The sequence below is a fragment of the Mus caroli genome, chromosome 6 (genome assembly GCF_900094665.2).
Source record: "Mus caroli chromosome 6, CAROLI_EIJ_v1.1, whole genome shotgun sequence".
NCBI lineage: Eukaryota > Metazoa > Chordata > Mammalia > Rodentia > Muridae > Mus > Mus caroli.
This window is the reverse complement of record NC_034575.1, coordinates 110059366-110077931: the sequence shown is the minus strand read 5'-3', so window position 1 is coordinate 110077931 and position 18566 is coordinate 110059366. Positions and strand designations below refer to the sequence as shown.

Genomic DNA, 18566 nt, shown 5'->3' with positions numbered 1-18566 from the left:
TTTCTTTCTTTCTTTCTTTCTTTCTTTCTCTCTTTCTCTCTTTCTCTCTTTCTCTCTTTCTCTCTTTCTTTTAGACAGGGTCTCATGTAGCCCAAGCTGGCTTCTAATTGGCTTTGTACCTGAGAATGACCTTGAACTTCCGGGTCCCCACCCTATTGGACCTCAAGCGCTGCCAGGGGAGTGGGAGGCACAAACAGAGAGAAAAGGGGACCAGAAAATGCTTTTGTGGTACAGGGGAGAGGTACAGCGCTGGTCCACACACTGTCCTCAGACCCTGTGTGTGTTCCTGTTCCTTTTATTTAGTTAGAAATGATTTACACATTTTTATTTCAGGGGCATGAGTATTTTCCCTGTCTGTGTACCATGTGTATACAGCACCCACATAGACCAGAAGAGGCTATCAGATCCCCTAGAGCTGGAGTTACAGATGCTTGTGAGCCACTATGTGGGTGCTGGGGTGGGGGAACCCAGGTCCTCCTCAAGAGCAGCCAGTGCTCTTAACCACTGAACCATATCTCCACCCTCTATTTTAATGTTTTAATGGTTAAGTGGAAAAGTTTAAACAGAGGTTAAAAGTAGACAGGACACCCTGTCCTGCACGCCTTCTTACACCCTCCTCCCGGTGCCTTTCTCAGAGCTCTGAAGAGGACCAAGCCAGGCCTGCTTCTCTTCCACACCTCTAGATACTCATCTTCTGAATTACATATACCTATTCTTTATGTATGTCCAAGCCAACCTTCGCTTATTCAGTGGGCTATGTAAGTAATACTCACGTACTTTTAAATTTTTTCCAATATTTTTCTTGAGTTTCTTAGACATTAAAAATGTAATAAGGACAGGGTGTGGTGAGATACACCCTGTTAGTTCCAGCACTCAGGTGGTAGAGGCAGGTGGGATATCTGAGTTTCAGGCCAGCCCAGGCTACATTGTCTCAAAAAAGGGACTGGGAGGCGGGAGGGGTTGGAAAGACAGCAGTTAAGCATACTCGCTGGTCTTGCAGTATTCCCGGCACCCACAAGATGGTTCACAAGCACCTGTAGCTCCAGCTTCAGAGAGCCTAGGCCTCTTCTGACCTCTTCAGGCACCATAGGCAGCTGATACACAGCCATACATTAAGGTTACACACACACACACACACACACACACACACACACAAGCATAAAACATTTAAAAACAGTAAAATAGATATAACAGTTCCCATTTTACCTTGTTGTTATTGATAAGAATGGGTCTTTTTGGGTCACCCAGGCTGGCATTGAATGTTTTTGCTTAAGGAATCCTCCTGCTTTAGTCTCCTGAACAGCTCAGATTACAGGTGTCTACCACCACACTCAGCTTCTAGCTCTAAATGGTGTTTTCATTGCACATATATACATATATATATATATATATATTATTCATACATGCATTTTATGTATCCTTGCCAAATTATTTTTTATTCCATTTGTAGCATTACCTGTAAGGCACTTTGCCACATGCCTAAGTTTGCCATTTAATAACTATTTCTGGCCACTGTGCACTGTCAGCCTGGGGCACTTAACACAGGACTTGAATTTGGTTCTATTTCTCCTGTTCCTTACAGATTCTCCCACCCTGTATTTTCCACGCACCTGCTTTCACCAACACAATGAAAACAGCCAGACTTAACACAGTCTGGAGGTTTGCCAGGCTTAAGTTCACTTCTGCTGATGTAAGGCAAGGAGGGAAATTAAACCCCGCCAAGGTCAAAGCTGGTCACATCCATGAGAAAAGCCCTTGGTCCCCATGATTTATCTGCAGAGCAAGGCTCCGTCTAGCCAGTGATGGAAATTAAAGATGCCCTTTAGACCTCTGCACCGACCCCAGAGGGAAATCAGTCAGCAGCCAACCAACACCAATGGTGTCATGAAGATCAAATGAGATAATGATGTATAGGGTCCTTTGCCCACCAGAGGCCAGAGTCTAAAGTGAGCCAAGCAGCTTAGAGTTCCAGTCAAGAGAGAAACAGGGAGATGGATCTTCACTGCATCCCTCTGCCTCTTCCTTAGCCCCTCCTGAGAAAGAAAGTAACAAGCCAGGGTCCTTTGTGGTCCAGGCTACTGCTGCCTTCTTGGGGCCCTTCCAAACTGCTCCTTGCTGCCTTCAACCCTTATTGGTGCATTTTGCAAACTTTCTTTATCCACTCTTTTTGGAGGTGTGTGGGGGGGGTCAGGAGGAGGGGGGTTGAGACAGGGTTTCTCTGTGTAGCTTTGGCTGTCCTGGAACTTGCTCTGGAGACCTAGAACCTGATCAGAGATCTGCATCCCTCTGCCTCTCTGGTGCTAGGATTAAAGACATGTGACATCACTGCCTGGCTTTTTATCCACTCTTAAGACCTGAACTAAACTAGAGTCTAAGTTTAAGACCATCTTTGAGAGGGAGTAAGGATGCTTATAGTGAAGTCTGAGACCTAAGTACTACCCTGCGTCCAACATAGATAAAGGAGAGAACCAACGCTTACAAGTTGTCTTTACACACACACACACACACACTCACTCTTAGAGAAAGTCTGGGAGCCTTCCTGGCATTCATTTATGATTTTCTTTTCAGGATTTATTTTTATTTTTAAATTATGTGCATTATGTGTTGTCTGTCTTGTGGGTTTTGCACATGTGAGTGCAGGTGCCTGCAGAGTCCAGAAGAGGGTGCCAGATATCCTGGAGCTGGAGTTGCAGACACTTGTGAGCCCCTGACATGAGTGCTAGGTATAGAATTAGAGTCTTCTGGAAGAGCAGCCAATCCTCTTTTTTAGATCCTGAACCATGAGTTTCAAAGGAGGAACTAGGAAACCTGAGTGTGGCCACACTCGAATCTTCCCACCTAGTGACTGTTGTACCTCATGAGGGGCCACAAGTCCCCAGCAAAATTAACTGTCCCACCTCTATTGTTATTCCATGCAGGATGCCTTATGAACCAATAACAGAAGGGGAAATAGCTTGGAACCTGGAAAACATTTTTTTTTTTTTCTCAACACTAAAGTAAGCTACTGATTGTTTTTATGGCGTCTTACAGTCCTTTCTCAGGGAAAGCCCTTGTGGTTTAGGCTGACATTCATTGTCTACAGCGTGCTTTCTGTACAGTCATCAACACTTGGTCAAAAGCAGCTGGGGAAGAAGGGGTTCACTTCAGTTTACAGCGTGTAGGGAAGTCAGGGCAGAGCCTGAATGGAGAGCTCCCCAAGGCTTGCTCAGCCTGATTCCTTATACCATCCAGGATCGACTGCCCAGAGGGGTGTTCCCACCCACCGCGGGGTGGGGGTGGGGCGGCTGGCACTCCCACATCAATCACTAATAAAGAAATGCCCCGCAGTCTTGCCCACAGGCCTTTTTCTCAATTGGGGCTCTCTCTCTCTCTCTCTCTCTCTCTCTCTCTCTCTCTCTCTCTCTCTCTCTCTCTCTCTCCTTTCTAGAGACAAGGGTTCGAGGGCAGCCAGAAGGCATGCAGGTGGAGCTTTGGTAAAACCAGCCAGAAGTCCAGCTTCCGTCTGTTTTATGAAGTTAGTGGCTGGTTATGCTAAGCAAATGTTTTCCTTAATTGTGGCAGTAAAAGAAAAAACAATGGAGAGCCCAGGGTTGCCGGGCGGGGGCGTGCCCGCTTCCCCCACCCCAAACATCTTCAGAGAATGACAGCTAAAAATTAAAACCAGGCCTGGCCTTCTCCGGGTCACGTGCCCTAGCCAGAACCTGCACCAATTGGAAGCATTTCCATTTCCCTCCCCCGCCCCTGCCCGTCCCACTGCAGAGCTGGTCGGTGGCCGCGCGAGTTTGCCCAGCGCAGCAAAGTACAACGCGCGCCCAGAGCGCCTTGTCCGCGGCTCGGATTTTCAAGCGTTTCCTCTTCACAGCTAGGGGGTGGGGAGGCCTCGCGTGAGTGTGAACGGGCGCGCGCGCGCGTGAAGTACTGGAATGGGAGGGAACCCAGCCGGCTCTGAGTGTTCTTATCCCAGACTGTCTTTCTGATTCTAAGTGGCACCCCGGCTCCCTACGTCCCAAGCCTGTGCGACCGCACTGTGCCTTCAGGTACGTGTGGCTGACTCCCTGTCGCGTCCCAACGGCTTTGGGCGTGGGGTTTGGTGACCAGAGAGTGAGGCTGCGTGTGTCCCCGTGTGGCGCCCCACGGAGCTGCCTCCATGTAGGTGCAAACGCGGAGCCTAGACTCCTGGGCGGTTACCGCCGCGCCTGCCCAAGGGCTGCAGAGATGCGGATCGGTGAGGGGGTCTGCGAAGGTGACTCGGTGCCTTGCGTGGCTGACTAAGCGGAATGATTACGGGAGTCAGGGGCACGAAGCGTGGGGAGGACAGTGGGGCGGAAGCCTGGTGTGAGCGCGTGGGGATGCGCCTGACTGGCGGCGGCGGGCACCTGGACACGCATCAGAGTGGCCGCCGGTGTTCACCTATGTGTCGGGAAGATGCGTCCGTGGGGCTCGGGGGCGTGGCGGGTGGGGAATGCTGAGAAATGCCGTGTCCACGTGCCCTCTGCCGCTGGAGCTCCTCGCAGGGAGCAGCGCGTCTTCAGCTACGTTCTGAGTCGGAGCTTTAGATTCCGAGCGCACGGCGCCGGAGGGTACGCGCCGCTCGTGGCCGTGCAGCGCGGCCCCGCGGGCTTACCTGGGCGCGGCTCCACCTGCCAGGCCTGAGGGGCGTGTCCGGGGCGTGCCTTGGGCGTGGCTCTGTCTGCCTGGAGGAGACCCGGCGCGGGCTGGCTGCGCCTCATTCCAGGGATTCCTCGCCCTCCCGAGCGAGCGCGCGTGTTGGAGAACCCAGAGAAGGAGAGAGAGGGAGCGCGTTCCCGATCCTGCGCGCCCCTGAGCGTGCTCCGCCTCCGTCTTTTGCGCCCCCGGCGGGGCCCGGCCGGCCCGAGGCGCTCAAGCGGTGAGTGCCGGGAAATCCTAGTCCAGGTCGGGTGACTTTAGGAGACAGGGAACCGACGCGGACCGAGGGCGCCTACTCACGCTCTCGGGACGGTCCAGCTCCAACTGACCCCGGTCCCGGGCGCGAGCACAGGCCCTGAAGCAAGGCATCCGCTGGGTCCGGGCCGCGGAGCTTCTGGGCTGCGCGAGGGCTGCGGGACCCGGCCTTTTCCGTACATTCCCTGCCCCTGCTCAAAATAGGGCTGCGCGATCTTTCTACACTGTGTGAGGCCTCCCCGGAAAGCTCCGGTCTTTGCCTTTTTTTTAGGGGGTTCTGTTTCGCTTTGCTCAAGAGTCTTGAATTCATCACACAGAGACATTGAGGTCTTAGGCGAGGATGACAGGACTTGCTGGGGCAGCCTGGTCGTTAGAGCTTTCCTGGCTCTGCGTTCACCGTTCTCAAGGAGATGATTAAAAAGTCGGTTTCACTTTGATCGTTGGTCCCGTTTGTCTGTTCCTCTTGTTTCCTCCTCTGGTTAATAAGAACCAGCAGCCTGATGTGGGGGAGGTGGGCGGTCTTGGAGCGTTTATCACAACCCGCTTTAACTTTTTTTTTTTTGAGACAGGATCTCTCTTTGTAGCTTTGGCTGGTCTGGAACTCGCTTTGTAGATCAGCTCCTCAAACTCAAAGAGATCCACCTGCCTATGCCTCTTTAAAGGCCTGAGCCACCACGTCCATCAGAACCCTCTCTTTGAAAGCTTCCACCCAGGCTATGGAGTTTTGACATTGTTTTTTCTAAACCCAAGAAGGTAGGCGCCAATTTGTTTGTTTGTTTGTTACTTTCTGAGAACGAAGTAATAAAACAATACAGGTCCATTTGCGATTTATGATTTGAAGGTCAGATTTGCATGCCATTCTGGCATGCCAAACTTTAACTCCTCTTCAGTCTCTGCGGTCATTGTTCCCCGCAGAAGCTAATTAGGAGTTCGCGCATGCCCACGAGGCCAAAAGAGTGGGACTAAGACCGTAGGGCTTGGTGGCGCTGATTCGGAGCTGATAGTGCATTCTAGCAAGTTCTCTCCCGCTCGCTCTTAAATGATGGATCTATGGGTACTATCCTCCAAAGATTCTGCACCCAAGATCGTTTGTAAACCCCCTCTCCTCCTTGTTTCAGTTATATTTGGCTGATAAGTTGTTTTCCTCGCTTTATGTTTTATTTTTTTTCAATTACTTATTTGGCTTTTCAAGACAGGGTTTTTCAGTGTAGCTCTGGCTACCCTGGAACTCCTTTTGTAGACCAGGCTGCCTCTGCCTCTCAGGTGCTGGGACTAAAGATGTGCCACCACACCCGGAATGCTTTGGGTTTTAACTTTGACAAAATTCATTTCAGGCAGATTTGCCTTGCCACCTGTGTGTGTGTGTGTGTGTGTGTGTGTGAGTGTGTGTGTGTGTGTGAGAGAGAGAGAGAGAATGCATGCGCGCGTGCGCGCGCCCCCCCCCCCCCCCCACACACACACGTGCTTAACATTTCTGGCCAGTCTGCCTTTGCTTTCGATTTTGAAGAGAATGTGAACTAATTTTTGTGTTGACCAGAGCACAGTTATGAAGACAATTCTGCTGTAAATAACTGCGTCTGCATTCCAGAACTGTGAATGCAGTAGTAAAAACAGCCCCAGCTCATTGTTTCTAGAGACTTGATTTCTTGCCCTGCCACTTGCTGGTTCTGCCCCAGTTAAATCCCAATATCCCAGATCTTTAACAGTCTGTATTCTTGTTTAATTAAACTTTTTGAAGATTTATGTTATATGTTTGGGAATTTTACCTGCATTTATACCTGTATACCATGTGCATGCAGTACTGGGAAGGCCAGAAAATAGCTTCACTTCCCTGGGACTGGGGTTGCAGATGGTTGTGAGCCATCATGTGGGTGCTGGGGATGAAACCAGGGCCTCTGCAAGAGCAGGCAGTGCTCTTAACTGCTGAGCCATCTCCAGTGCGGTTTATTTATTTATTTATTTATTTTCTGTGAGAGACTGATATTTTATTCCAGTACACCAGAGTTTCCAGAATTCCAGAAGAGTAATGTGCTTTGCTCAGACTTTGTGTCAGGCTTAGAAAGGCCTCTGAGGGGTTTAAAGTGCTTCATAAACTTGGTCCAGGATGCTGGTTCCCCAGCTGACTTCCCAGTGTCTCGAAGGTTTCAATACCTCTTGCAGACACGGCTTTGAGAGTAAAACTTTCACCATTAAATATTCTATAAGGGGAAGTTCCTTTCCCTCCTTCTGGAAGTCAGCCTTGTAACCTTCCTCTGGTGGTTGCCAAGACAACCATCCCAGCAGCAGAGTCCTCCTTTGTGTCTCCTAAGGGTGCCTTCTATAGATTATCTGTACAACTTTAAGAAGAAAAAAAAAAACCAGAAAAACGAATAATAATAATAAAAGCTGGGTTATGGGTCTGGGGATGATCAGGTAGGTGAAGGTCAGGTAGGTGAAGTCTTTACTGAAGGAGCGTGAGGACCCAAGTTCAGATCCCCAGTACCCATTTAAAAGTTGGGCATAGGGGCTGGAGAGATGGCTCAGCGGTTACAAGCATTGCTGCTCTTGCGGAGGACTGGGGTATGGTTCTCCACAGCTCCATGGCAACTTTCATATGTCACTCAAGTTCTAGGTGGTCAGATGTTCCCTTGGCTTCTGAGAGTCTAGCCAAAGATGGAGTTCTATACTGGGGGGCTGACTCTATCGTCAAAACAAACAAATTCAATTAGGAACTAGGAAGGTGCCCAAACATGAAACGTTTCCTTGGAACTTTGACTATGATTTTATAAAATAATGGCAGTTGTAAGTTCTGATAACAAGCCAAACATCTGGGAAATGTTCAAAGGGGATTAGGAACATGGGTGATGTTTTGTTTAGTGCCTGAGATAAGGCACTAACAGATAGGAGAACCTAGAGAAAGAGGAAAGTGTGGGTAACTTTCTGAAACTTGGTGTAGCAGCACACGCCTGTGATCCCAGCACTTGTCAGGCTGAGGAAGAAAAGCCTGTCCCCTGGGCTGCAGGTCAAGTTCTAGGCAACCTGGGTAAGGGAGACCCTATTTTAAAAAGTAAAACAAACAAGGAAACAGCCACCTCCAAAGGGACATGTCAGCTGAGGGTCGGTCGTGGCTCTAAGAGGGAACCTTTAGGGTTAATACAGACCTGCTTGTTGGAATTTGATAGATGACTAGGTGAGTTCAGGTGAGTGGTGCCAGCTGGTTGGCAGGAGTTTGTCCACCTGACAAACAAATAGCAATGAGAAGAGACTTAGGGCAAGGGATGGCAGACATTGCCAAGGAACGTAAGGAAGTGTTGACACGAGAGGGATGGGGCGGAAATCTGTGTGGGATAGAGTTTAATGGTTCTTTGGCAAAGGAGGGAAACCTTTCAGCATCTCCTTTGTGTGTCTTTTATGCCTCCTGTCTGGTAATGAGATTTAGCCGACTGCCACCATCCACACTTACACATTTGCCGCTCAACCGCAGTTTGTGTGTGACTGGCAGAGCCTGCACTGTGGGTAGGTGGAGGTCAGACAGGTTTGAGCCTCTCCAACTTCCCAAAGGAGTTTTAACTGGGTGATGCTCGGTCTTGTTCCAATGCTGGGTGAGCATGCCACGTTCTGGCCTGTGCTGGGGGGAGGGGCTGGTATGAGTACCATGATTTCTTCACTTTCCTCCTTTTTCTGGTGACTTGTTTCAAACAGCCTCTGAGCGTGATGGTGAGGGTGCATCAGGTCCTTCAGCTAGGGGGAGATGGTGTCCTTCCCCCCCCCCCCCCCCCGCCCCCGTGTGGAAAATGTGTCTTGTGAGAAAGATGAGGTTCTGGGATGTGTGGTAGAGCCAAAAGCTGTGAATTCCATGTTAATGAGCCTGCAGATGTCCAGTAAGAAGTGTTTAAGCAGAACTACACTTTGAAACAAGGCTGCCTATTAGTCAGTTGGCAAAATGTGTCTAGAGGCTGAAAGGAACCCCATTGAATATTTATGGAGTTTGACATTTTTTATTTGTTTTTATTTATGTGAAAATGTGTGCTTGTCTGTGTGTGTACCACATGTGTGCAGAGTCCATTGAGGCTAGAAGAGGGTGCTAAAGCCCACAGAACTAGACGTATAGATCATATGAGCTGCCATGTGGGTGCTGTGAACTGAAGCCAGGTCCTCTAAAAGTATGGAGTAAACTGCCTACTCAGCTCTCCAGCCCCAGTTCACAGTGGCTTCACAGAACTTCATTGTAGTAAGTTAAGAGAGCTAACTACAGTTACTAGTAGCCGTGGCCAGTATGGCCTAATGCTGTTGTAGATCCTGAGTTAGAAGACTTATCTAGGTTTTGACAGGCTGAGAATTGAGGCCAGAAGAGGGTGTGGGATCCCCTGGAGCTGGAGTTACAGGTGATTGTGAGTCATACAGTTCACTTTCATGTAGGCTGACGACAGTGTTGAAAAATGCCAAGAATTGGGAGTCTGCTCACGAAGTCTTCAGCTTTTAGACACAGTATGTCAGTGTGTGCCTGTCACATGGTGTACTCTCCATGGGTTCCCTGAGGGAGATGAATGAACTCCAGGCAGCAGAAAGAATGTATGTTGGCAGCAGGTAGCACTGCACAAGGGTCATGGAGTGTACTGAGTTTGGCTTTGCAGCTATGGCCACAATGGTTCAGGTGGCTCGCTGAATGAACTGTGTAGTCAGGGCTGAGCCGGTACCTTAGCTCAGGGTGGAACGGTTTCCTAGTGTACTTAAGGCCCTGGATTCTATGCTCAGCACTTTGAAAAAGCAGGGTGTTTTTTTTTTTCAGTGCTAATGGCATTGCAGTGACTGAGGTTGTTGGACATTGTATGGTAGCACTGTCTACAATCTGAGATCAGTGAGAAGATGAGACACAAGTCTCATCCCCTCCCTTTCTGTGGGGCTGAGGAATGCTGCAGAGTGGAGCCTTGGGCCACTGTAGCATGAGGAAACACTACGTACTTAAGCAGGACATTCCTTTAGGATTCTGGCCCAGAACAGTGCCCCTTTGTTCAGCCCAAGTGCACTGAGGTCTTCTGTAGCTAGGCAGTGGGAGGCAGAGACAACTATGGGTAGAGATGAATTGATGCAGAGTCTCCCTGAAGCTCAGCAAACCCTGCTAGAAGGGTAGGAGGGTGAAGCAACCTAGAGAATACTCATCTCCTGCAGAGGTGTCATGGGAGGGGCCTGGAGCCCTTGCAGGAAAGGGGACATACCTGGAGCAGCTGGACCACATTATAGGACCATGGGGCCCATTGCCAACAGTACTGGCTCGTGCTGTGCAGCTCATTATGGAGGTTAATAAGTACCTGGGAGAACCCTCATGAGGACTTTAAGTGTGTGTGTATATTTTAAATTCATAGGCCATGTGGGGATAATTCCTGTATTCCAGACATCTGCTCTGATGGATTTTCAGACATGATGATGTATAGACATAAGGAGATAGGTCTAAGTCAAAGCTGACCAATTCCCTGGCATCCCGGATGCTTCAAAGGATACCTATGTGGGTCAGTTGCCGTGCTTGGACATGCCCAGGGATGGAAAGCTGGGGTGTCAAAGGCTCCCCTGTAGATGTTCCTTAGTGGCACTCCTGCAGAAAGAGTGATTTTTAATAGGCTGTAATTCCATTGCGGAGATGGAGACAGGAAGATATCTGGCTAGCCAAGTTTAGCCAAATCAGCAAGGTCCAGGTTAGTGGTAAACCCGGTTTTGACAGGTAGGGTAGAGAGTGATTGCAGAAGACACCTGGTGCTGACTTCTGCCATGTGTATTGCATGGTCACCACACACAACACACACATATCTTAAAAAAAAATTAGTAAAAAGAGGAAGGGGTGGATGGGAGAGAATGGCTTGTGGGTACCAAGTTACAGAGGGGGAGTCATTCTGGTGTCCTGAGGTCTGACATTAAAGGTGAGTCCCACCATGCCCAGGCATGCTTTTAAGGGGCTGTCTTACTTTCCTGTTGCTGTGATAGCATATCATGGCTAGAAGCAACTTGAGGAAGAAAAACTTTATTTTGGCTTACAGGTTCAGAGGGCTAGAGACCTTGTTGCAGGGAAGACATAGGGGAACAGGAAGCCAGATGATCATGTGATCTTTTTTCTGTTTTGTTTTGTTTTGTTTTTGAGACAGGGTTTCTCTGTGTAGCCCTGGCTGTCCTAGAACTCACTCTGTAGACCAGGCTGGCCTCGAGCTCAGAAATCTGCCTGCCTCTGCCTCCCAAGTGCTAGGATTAAAGGCGTGTGCCCCCACTGCCCGGCGATGATCTTGTTTTTATCCACAAACAGGAAGCAGAGAGGACAGTAAGGTATGGCCACAGATCCTAGGAGCCCACCTCTCAGTGATCTGGCAAAGCTTGACCTCCCAAGGCTTCCAGAATCTCCCCGACCAGTGCTACAGTCAGGGAGCAAGTGTCAATGGGGTGTGTATGCACATTTCTTGTTCAAACCACCACAGGGACAGGGGGCCTGGAGAGAAGGTGAGGGGCTGGCCATCCCATTGGCTTTAGATATCTGCAGCAAAGCCTAGCACACACTGGCCTTTCTGTGATTAAACTGGTTTACTGATACTAGGCTGTGTTGACTTAACAAAGGGTAAATCATGAGAAGACAGGAAAAAGGGACACAAATAGGACATATATTTTTAGCAAGAAGAATAGAGAGGGGTGGTCTGAGAATGGCTGTGAACAGGGAGAGTGTGTGTTGCGAGGACTGTGGGAGCCGCAGTTGTCTGTGGTCTCTAGATTTGGTGACAGTTTGGCCATCTCTTCATCTCATCTTCGTTAGCTACCATGTGGTCCGCTGTGAGTATAAGCCACTCCCAGAGAGGGAATTCACCTTTTGGTTTCTGTGCTGTCTAAATCAGCTGCTATTGGATAGAAAGTGAAGAGGCCTGGCGAAGCCCTCTTAAGCTCTTGATGGCCCAGAAGGACACGGGCCCAACCAACGCTCCCACTCTGGCTTGTGCCACTGCTTCTGACTGGAGGAGGGTGAGCTGGCATCGGTCCTGGCAGAGGAATGGTTTAGACTGCTGATGGAACAGGGCTAGCAGGATCTGGGGGTTATTTAGCCATGTGCAGCTGGAGATTGGGGAAGCCATCAAGCATCTCCAGGACAGTTTCTAATGTGTGGCAGGAAATTCAGACAGCCTGACTGTAACTTCTGCCATTCCCATCTCCACCAGTGACCATGGTGGCTAAGGAAGGTTGTTCCAGGCTGGCAAATCTACATGGAAGGTGGACGTCGTCACTGGTGCTCCTTGGACAGAGCTAACCAGCTCCTTACCTTCCATTATGGAAATCTCCTGGAAACCTTCCATGACACATACCTTGAATTCCATTCCTTTACTTGGAAAAAAAAAAGTCAGATAGCTGTCATAATTCTGTTCCCAAGGCAGATGCTCCTGGCCCCTTTGGTGGCTGAAAAGGCACAGATTCTTATTTATTTATTTATTTATTTATTTATTTTGTGTTTTTGAGACAGGGTTTCTCTGTAGCCCTGGCTGTCCTGGAACTCACTCTGTAGACCAGGCTGGCCTCGAACTCAGAAATCCGCCTGCCTCTGCCTCCCAAGTGCTGGGATTAAAGGCGTGTGCCACCAGGCCCAGCAAGGCACAGATTCTTATTTTGGTGTGGAAGGGGAAAATGGCTTTCAGGTTTTGTTGTTGAACTTCACGTTAGCAATGAATACTGCTGAGTTTCAATCGCCAGCTTTGGAGTTGGAGACCCCTTCCTCTCTCACAGAGAGCTGACTGGGGATAAGACAGTCTTAGAAAATGAGTTGGGCTGGTAGATGAGCATTGGCTGTGACAGACAGACAGACAGACAGACAGATGGAAGGACACAGTATGACGCCATACATGTATGCTCCGTTCATCATGAATTATGCTTGCATTTGAGAGTAGCCCTGAGAAAGGCTACTGTCCAGAATGGGCTTTTGTTAGTGTCCACTGTGTTTTCTCACTTCACTGCTAGTCCAGGTGTCGGCACACCGAATGACGCTGTATTTGGTTATTACTACACTGTAGTGTAAGAGCAGGAGACAGCATTATGAGGCTGCACTTAGACTGTAGGCTGTGTTGCAGTTAGTTCTTGAGACTCCTGTGGGCTGAACTCAATTGTGGTTTGTGAAGGATGGAGATGAGCCAGGTAGCCACTCTGCTCTTGAAGCTGTTGGGCTGATGAAGGGTCCTCCAGGTTGTCCCTCCCCTGTCCTAATTTCTCCCATCTGTCAGGTCTCTGCCTCAACTCCCATGTTTAGGGGGAAAACCCTAGCTCACCCCGTGAGAAGCAGTCACTGATACTTGGCCTGATTTGTTAATTTTTCTCTGGTAGGGAATTATTTTCTCATTTTGTTTTTACTGAGTGCTAGGACATAGCCTTGCTCATCTGCTGACCTCCACACCCAGTCCTGGTCATCTACAGGAACATATGCTGGTATCCAGAGTTCATTTAATATTAAATACTTTCCTTTTGGTTCTTGTTTTGGGATAGGATCTTGGGTGACCCGGGTTGGCCTTGAGCTCTCTTCTTTTAAGAAGATTCTAAATCATCTCCAGGTGTGTGTGGCTGCTGTGGGTACATGCATGTGAATGCGGATGCCCACAGACACTGGAGGTGTTAGGATCTTCAGAAGCTCAGGTTACAGAGCTGTGGGTGCTGGGAACCACACTCAGGTCCTCTGCAGATGCAGTACAAACTCAACCCTGGAGGCATCTCTGCAGTCCTGAACTCCTAGTCTCTTGCCTTGGCCTCCCCAGGGCTAGGATGACAGTCTGCGCTCTCTTGTAGGCAAGCTCTGAAAGCCCACTCCTGTTTGCTCTTTTCTCTGTGTTCTCACAGATGTCCTTTTATTAGGCCGCTCAGCGGCTTTCTCCAGCAGCCTTTCAGAGCCCATCTCAGTCTCTCCAGGGCTTTGGCTCACGAACTGTTTGGAATGTCACACAGCTGTTTGTAATCCACCATCACCCTGGGCAATCTTCAGGTTAGCAGGGTGGCTGGTGGAGGTTGGGCAGAGACTCGTGAGCGGCCCTCTGTGCCCTGCAGAGGGTTCAGCAGCACTGGGACAACACAAGCAAAAAATCTGCTCCTCACCAGTTTGCTTCAGGATTCTCCAAATGAATTTATTGTAGAACACCCCACCTCCCCCCCCCCAACTCCCTGCTGTGGGTCAGCAAGATGGCTCAGCAGGTAGAGGCCCTTGCCATGAGACACGATGACCTGAGTGCTATTCCTAGGACCTATTCCCAGGATGGGGAAGACCAGTCCTCCTCTGACTTCCACATGTATTGCCATGGCCATGGGGTGGGAGGAGGGGAGGGAAGGAGATAAATGAATGTAGGTGCTGGGAATCAAACCTGGGTCCTCTGCAGGAGCAGCAGGTGTTTCTAACCACTGAGCCATCTCAAAGCAGGGCTTTGGAACCCATTCCTTAGCTTGAGTTCGAGGAGTGTCATGTGCCACACAGACCACAGACTCTGTGGAGGCAGCAGTTAGTCTTGGTCCTTTATTTAACACCAAGTACATATTCCGAATTTACCCAGTGAAGTCACACTGCAAGGTCAGGGACTGAAGCCTCCTTGGAGGCCTGAAGTATTTGTATTAGAAAGCAAAGTCTGAGTGCCAGGTACTGTGTGACCTTCATAGTAGGACGTAGTAAACGTTGACAAGTACTGAATAAATGCTGGGTGTCTAAAAGGGGCAGTTTCGAGCTTTCTCCCCTTCGTTCCTGAATTAATAGTGTGTGCTCCCATGATAATTGAATGTGTTTATTTGGTGGGGTTGTTTTATTCGGAAAGGGAAACTGATCAGAACCAGCCTCGTTCTTTAGGGATTTCTTCTCCCTATAAACCTCTTACAGTCTCTGCTTTTACAGTGGTGTCATCATCTATGGGAACAGTTCGTTCCACTGGAGGTCCAGTGTCATACAAGCATGGCAGTCTGGGCTGGGGTAAGGTCTGTGTAGCATGCCCGGCTGGGCTTCACTGCACAGGGCTGCAAAGCAAGCAGGCTCATAAAACACCATGCGCAGAAATTAGTGCCAGTTGTCACAAGGTATATTATATGACATAACACCTGGAGGAATTCTATTGGACTCAAAATTTGCTTTAACCCACCAGAAGGTTCAGCATTTTGGGCACAGACTGCAGATTCGAAGCTGCAGCTCTCTGGCCTTCCTGAGACCCTGGTAGTTGCTCCGTGTCTCTCAGCTAGGAAAGCGAAGGACAGAATAGTCCAGTTGTAGTTGTTTCTGCAAAGACTCATAAATGGCAGCGATGAGCGCCACCTCCAGACTCTCAGACTGGTGGCAATGCTGCCATCACAGACAGCTTTTGTTCCCCAGACTTATTTTTATGGGGTGTGTCTACACAGGCTCGCTATGAATGCACGTAAACATTTATAAACACTGGTGACACAGGGGTGAACATTCTCTCTCTCTCTCCTCTGAGCCCCAACAGGGCTTCTGGGCTTGGCAGTTTAACCCCAGTTTCCCTGCTGTCTGTCTAAGCTGTAGCAACTTTACTCTAGAAAAGAGGTTTGTGTTTGAGGGAGGAGGCGCTTGCTCGTTGATGGAGGAGTTTCCTTGCTGACTGCTAGAATTATCGTCAGTTCTCTTTTCAGTGCAGGGCTTGAACCCTGGGCATTGCGTGTGCTCAGCACACACTTCAGCTTGTAACCCCAGTGCGCTGTTAGCTACCAGAATTCCAGATGAGTCTTGCAAGTTCTGCTTATGTTGTTTTTGTTTTCCTGACCTATTCTTTTCCTCTGCAGGCTCACCCAGGAATGGAGACACCGTTGGATGTGTTGTCCAGGGCAGCCTCTCTGGTGCATGCAGATGATGAAAAACGTGAGTCAGGTCACCCGCTTCCTGCGCCGAGTTAAAACCGCCCACTTCTCTGCCCGGTTTTGTGACTGTGCTGGTGATTTTGGTTGCTTTTCCAAAAAGATAGTGGCATGTTGTCCTCATTCCCGTGCCCAAACACCCAGAGATGGCTTATTTGGCATCTTTGGGGGAGGTTTGGAGGATGGAACCCAGAGCCTGTTCATGCCAGACAAGTGCCTTACCTACCACCGAGCCTCACACCAGAACACATGTTTTAACTCTTTCTTTGGGTGTTAGGGCTTGAAATGTAACTTGCTCTCTGAGGATAATTCTTTCTTGAGACAGTGTCACACTTTGTAGCCCTGGCTAACCTGGTATTCATTGTGTAGACCAGTCTGGCCCGGAAGTCACAGTGCTGGGAAGAAAGGTATATACCACTCGGTACCTGATATTGAGTTTCATGTCCTTGTGGTGCACAGTGCTTGTTCTTAGCAGTTGGGCCAACTTTTCCAAGCCTGGTTCTATATAATCAAGGAGGGAAAGTGATGTCTGCCCATCAAGTGCTCTGCGGATTTGATGAGCTCGTATGTGTTGGTGCCAGCCTTTGCTTTTAGTCTCCAATGTCATCAAGGGGTCCTCTGTCCCCCTCCAGCTCCCCAGTCACCCAAGGTCATCATTTAGAGAAGTGATTGGACAAGATAGCCATCAAGTCACCATCCATCCGCTTACACAGTTCTCCATTATTGAGCGTTTGATTACTGGGGGCTGTGACTGAATGAATTGTGAGGAGGTGTAATTACCCCTCCCCAGGGGAAAAGAAGCTTTGGGATGCTGAGTGTCATTTCCAAGGCCACACCAGAGGCAGCTCTGGTGACAGGATTTTATCAGAACGTCAGAAAACTCCTCGGTGGCCTAAGATGGCAGCACACCAGGGTGACTTGACTAGCTGTCTGGGATGTGTTACATGCTGGCAATGGCTGATGGGAAAGTTCCCTCTAGGTTGAATTTGACTTTCTGTTAATACCCTAGGCTGGTATCATTCAAGACAGTGGTTCTCAGCCTTCCTAATGCTGTGGCCCTTTAATACAGTTCCTCATGATGTGGTGACCCCAACCATAAACTTATTTTTGTTACTACTTCATAGCTATAATTTTGCTACTGTGCTAAATCATAATGTAAATTTCTGTGTTTTCTGATGGTGTTAGGTGGCCCCTATGAAAGGGTCATTCTAGCGGCACAGGTTAAGAACAGCTGATTTAAGTCAATGATAAGTGTGACCCTTCGAGTGTACCCCTACCCGACCCTACTTCTTCTCAGGTCTCCCTCCTCCAAATTCATGAATCTTTGTTCTAGGATTCATTTTTTCAGGAACTTACCTACCTAGGTTCCAATTTCACAAACAATGCTTGTATAAGCGGGGACATAATGATAAAGGGACAGTCCCTTCTCTTGTAGAACGTAGGAACATATTTTTATAGAAGCTCAAATTATGGAGAAGGGGAGGTGAGTATACAGGGCAGAACCATCTTCTCAGAAAAAAAATTACTGCCAAGGGTGAGAGGACATCTTGCTTTCTGCCCACAAGGCCCTGTCCTGGAGGAGTTTCCCAGAATGAGAGTGTATCACATGGAGGGTGATCGGAGAGTAGACCTAGGAACAGTAAGGGACGTGCCTTCCTTCTGGTGACTCCCATTGGTTCAGGAATGGGCTGATCTGCTTCTGTAATCCTCTGTGTTCCCCACGTGGTTGTAGCTTGTTGGGATCAGGCTTTGCAAAGAAGAGGGGGCAAATGCAAAGATGTGTGTAATGGCCATTGACATGTAGACACTTCTTTTTGTGTGTGGTCTTAGGGAATGACCCAGGGAGCCTTACGGGTAGCACGCACTTTGCTGCTAAGCCACACTCAGACCCTGGCAACGTTTGGGAGGATTTTCTTGTGGTCTTGTTCTGTGTGGCACAGTCAGGTTGAAAGGACTCAAGACGTAGCATTGCATCTTCTACATCCATCCAGTACAGTAGTGGTGTATCCTTACGCGAGTGCCCGAGAGTTCCTGCAGCTTCGAGACACAGTGGACCCTGACACCCAGCGTCTCTCACTAGATTTCTTAAGACTTATCAGGCCCAGCCCAGTCGGACTCAGCTTACTCTGCCCTAGATTAATTCTATTTTGGCTTTTGTTATAAATTGCTCTTACACTCTAGGGGTGGTTAACATTCTCCCCAACACTTTTGAAAAGCCTTGTGTGTGTGTATAATCTGATTTGGGTGTCTCATTACGAGCACAGAGCTGTTCCTTGAGATCAGCTTCCCGGAGCATCGCTGTGACCCAGATGAGTCTCTGCTTTTCTTCGGCTCCCAGAGAACCGAAAACTTGGGGCCCTTTGGAGCCTATGATTGCTCTAGTGTTTGGGAACGAATGGAAGGCCTGTGGTACCTGATAGCTTTAAGGCTTCATGAGGTCATCCAGCAGAGAACAAAGGCAATATCCAAGGCACCAGCGAAAGTAAAGAGAGAAAGGGAGGTTTTGTAGTAACACAATAAATAGTAGCTTATCTGGGCAGCCTAGAAGGAATAAATTTACCCAAAATAATCATTCCGCCACTCATGAGACTTTGGTTAATTCCATGAGCAACCAGGGCACTCCTGGAATGTACTCAGTGCTCAGTGAAAATGCTATTCTTGTTCTCTCTGTTTGGGAGAGGCTCTCCTCTCAGGACTGTCCATGAGGCTGTCCATGAGGCTTTTTTTTTTTTTAGGTTTTTTTGAAACAGGGTTTCTCTGTATAGCCCTGGCTGTCCTGGCACTCACTTTGTAGACCAGGCTGGCCTCGAACTCAGAAATCC

The 18566-nt window shown here is 48.9% G+C and overlaps 1 protein-coding gene across 2 annotated transcripts in view; it reads left to right on the top strand.

Annotated features, from left to right (window-relative positions):
* The first annotated feature begins 3816 nt into the window (after positions 1-3816).
* The window catches only part of Vgll4 (vestigial like family member 4), a 105020-nt gene continuing 90270 nt past the window's right edge, over positions 3817-18566 (top strand). The window contains exons 1-2 of one of the 2 annotated variants that reach the window (XM_029478812.1): positions 3817-4037; positions 15673-15748. In XM_029478812.1, coding sequence (XP_029334672.1) covers positions 15685-15748 — 64 coding nt within the window. In that variant the 5' untranslated portion in view covers positions 3817-4037; positions 15673-15684. Of the gene's footprint in view, positions 4038-4541; positions 4889-15672; positions 15749-18566 lie in introns of those variants that run through there. The other variant, XM_021165064.1, reaches the window with a different exon arrangement.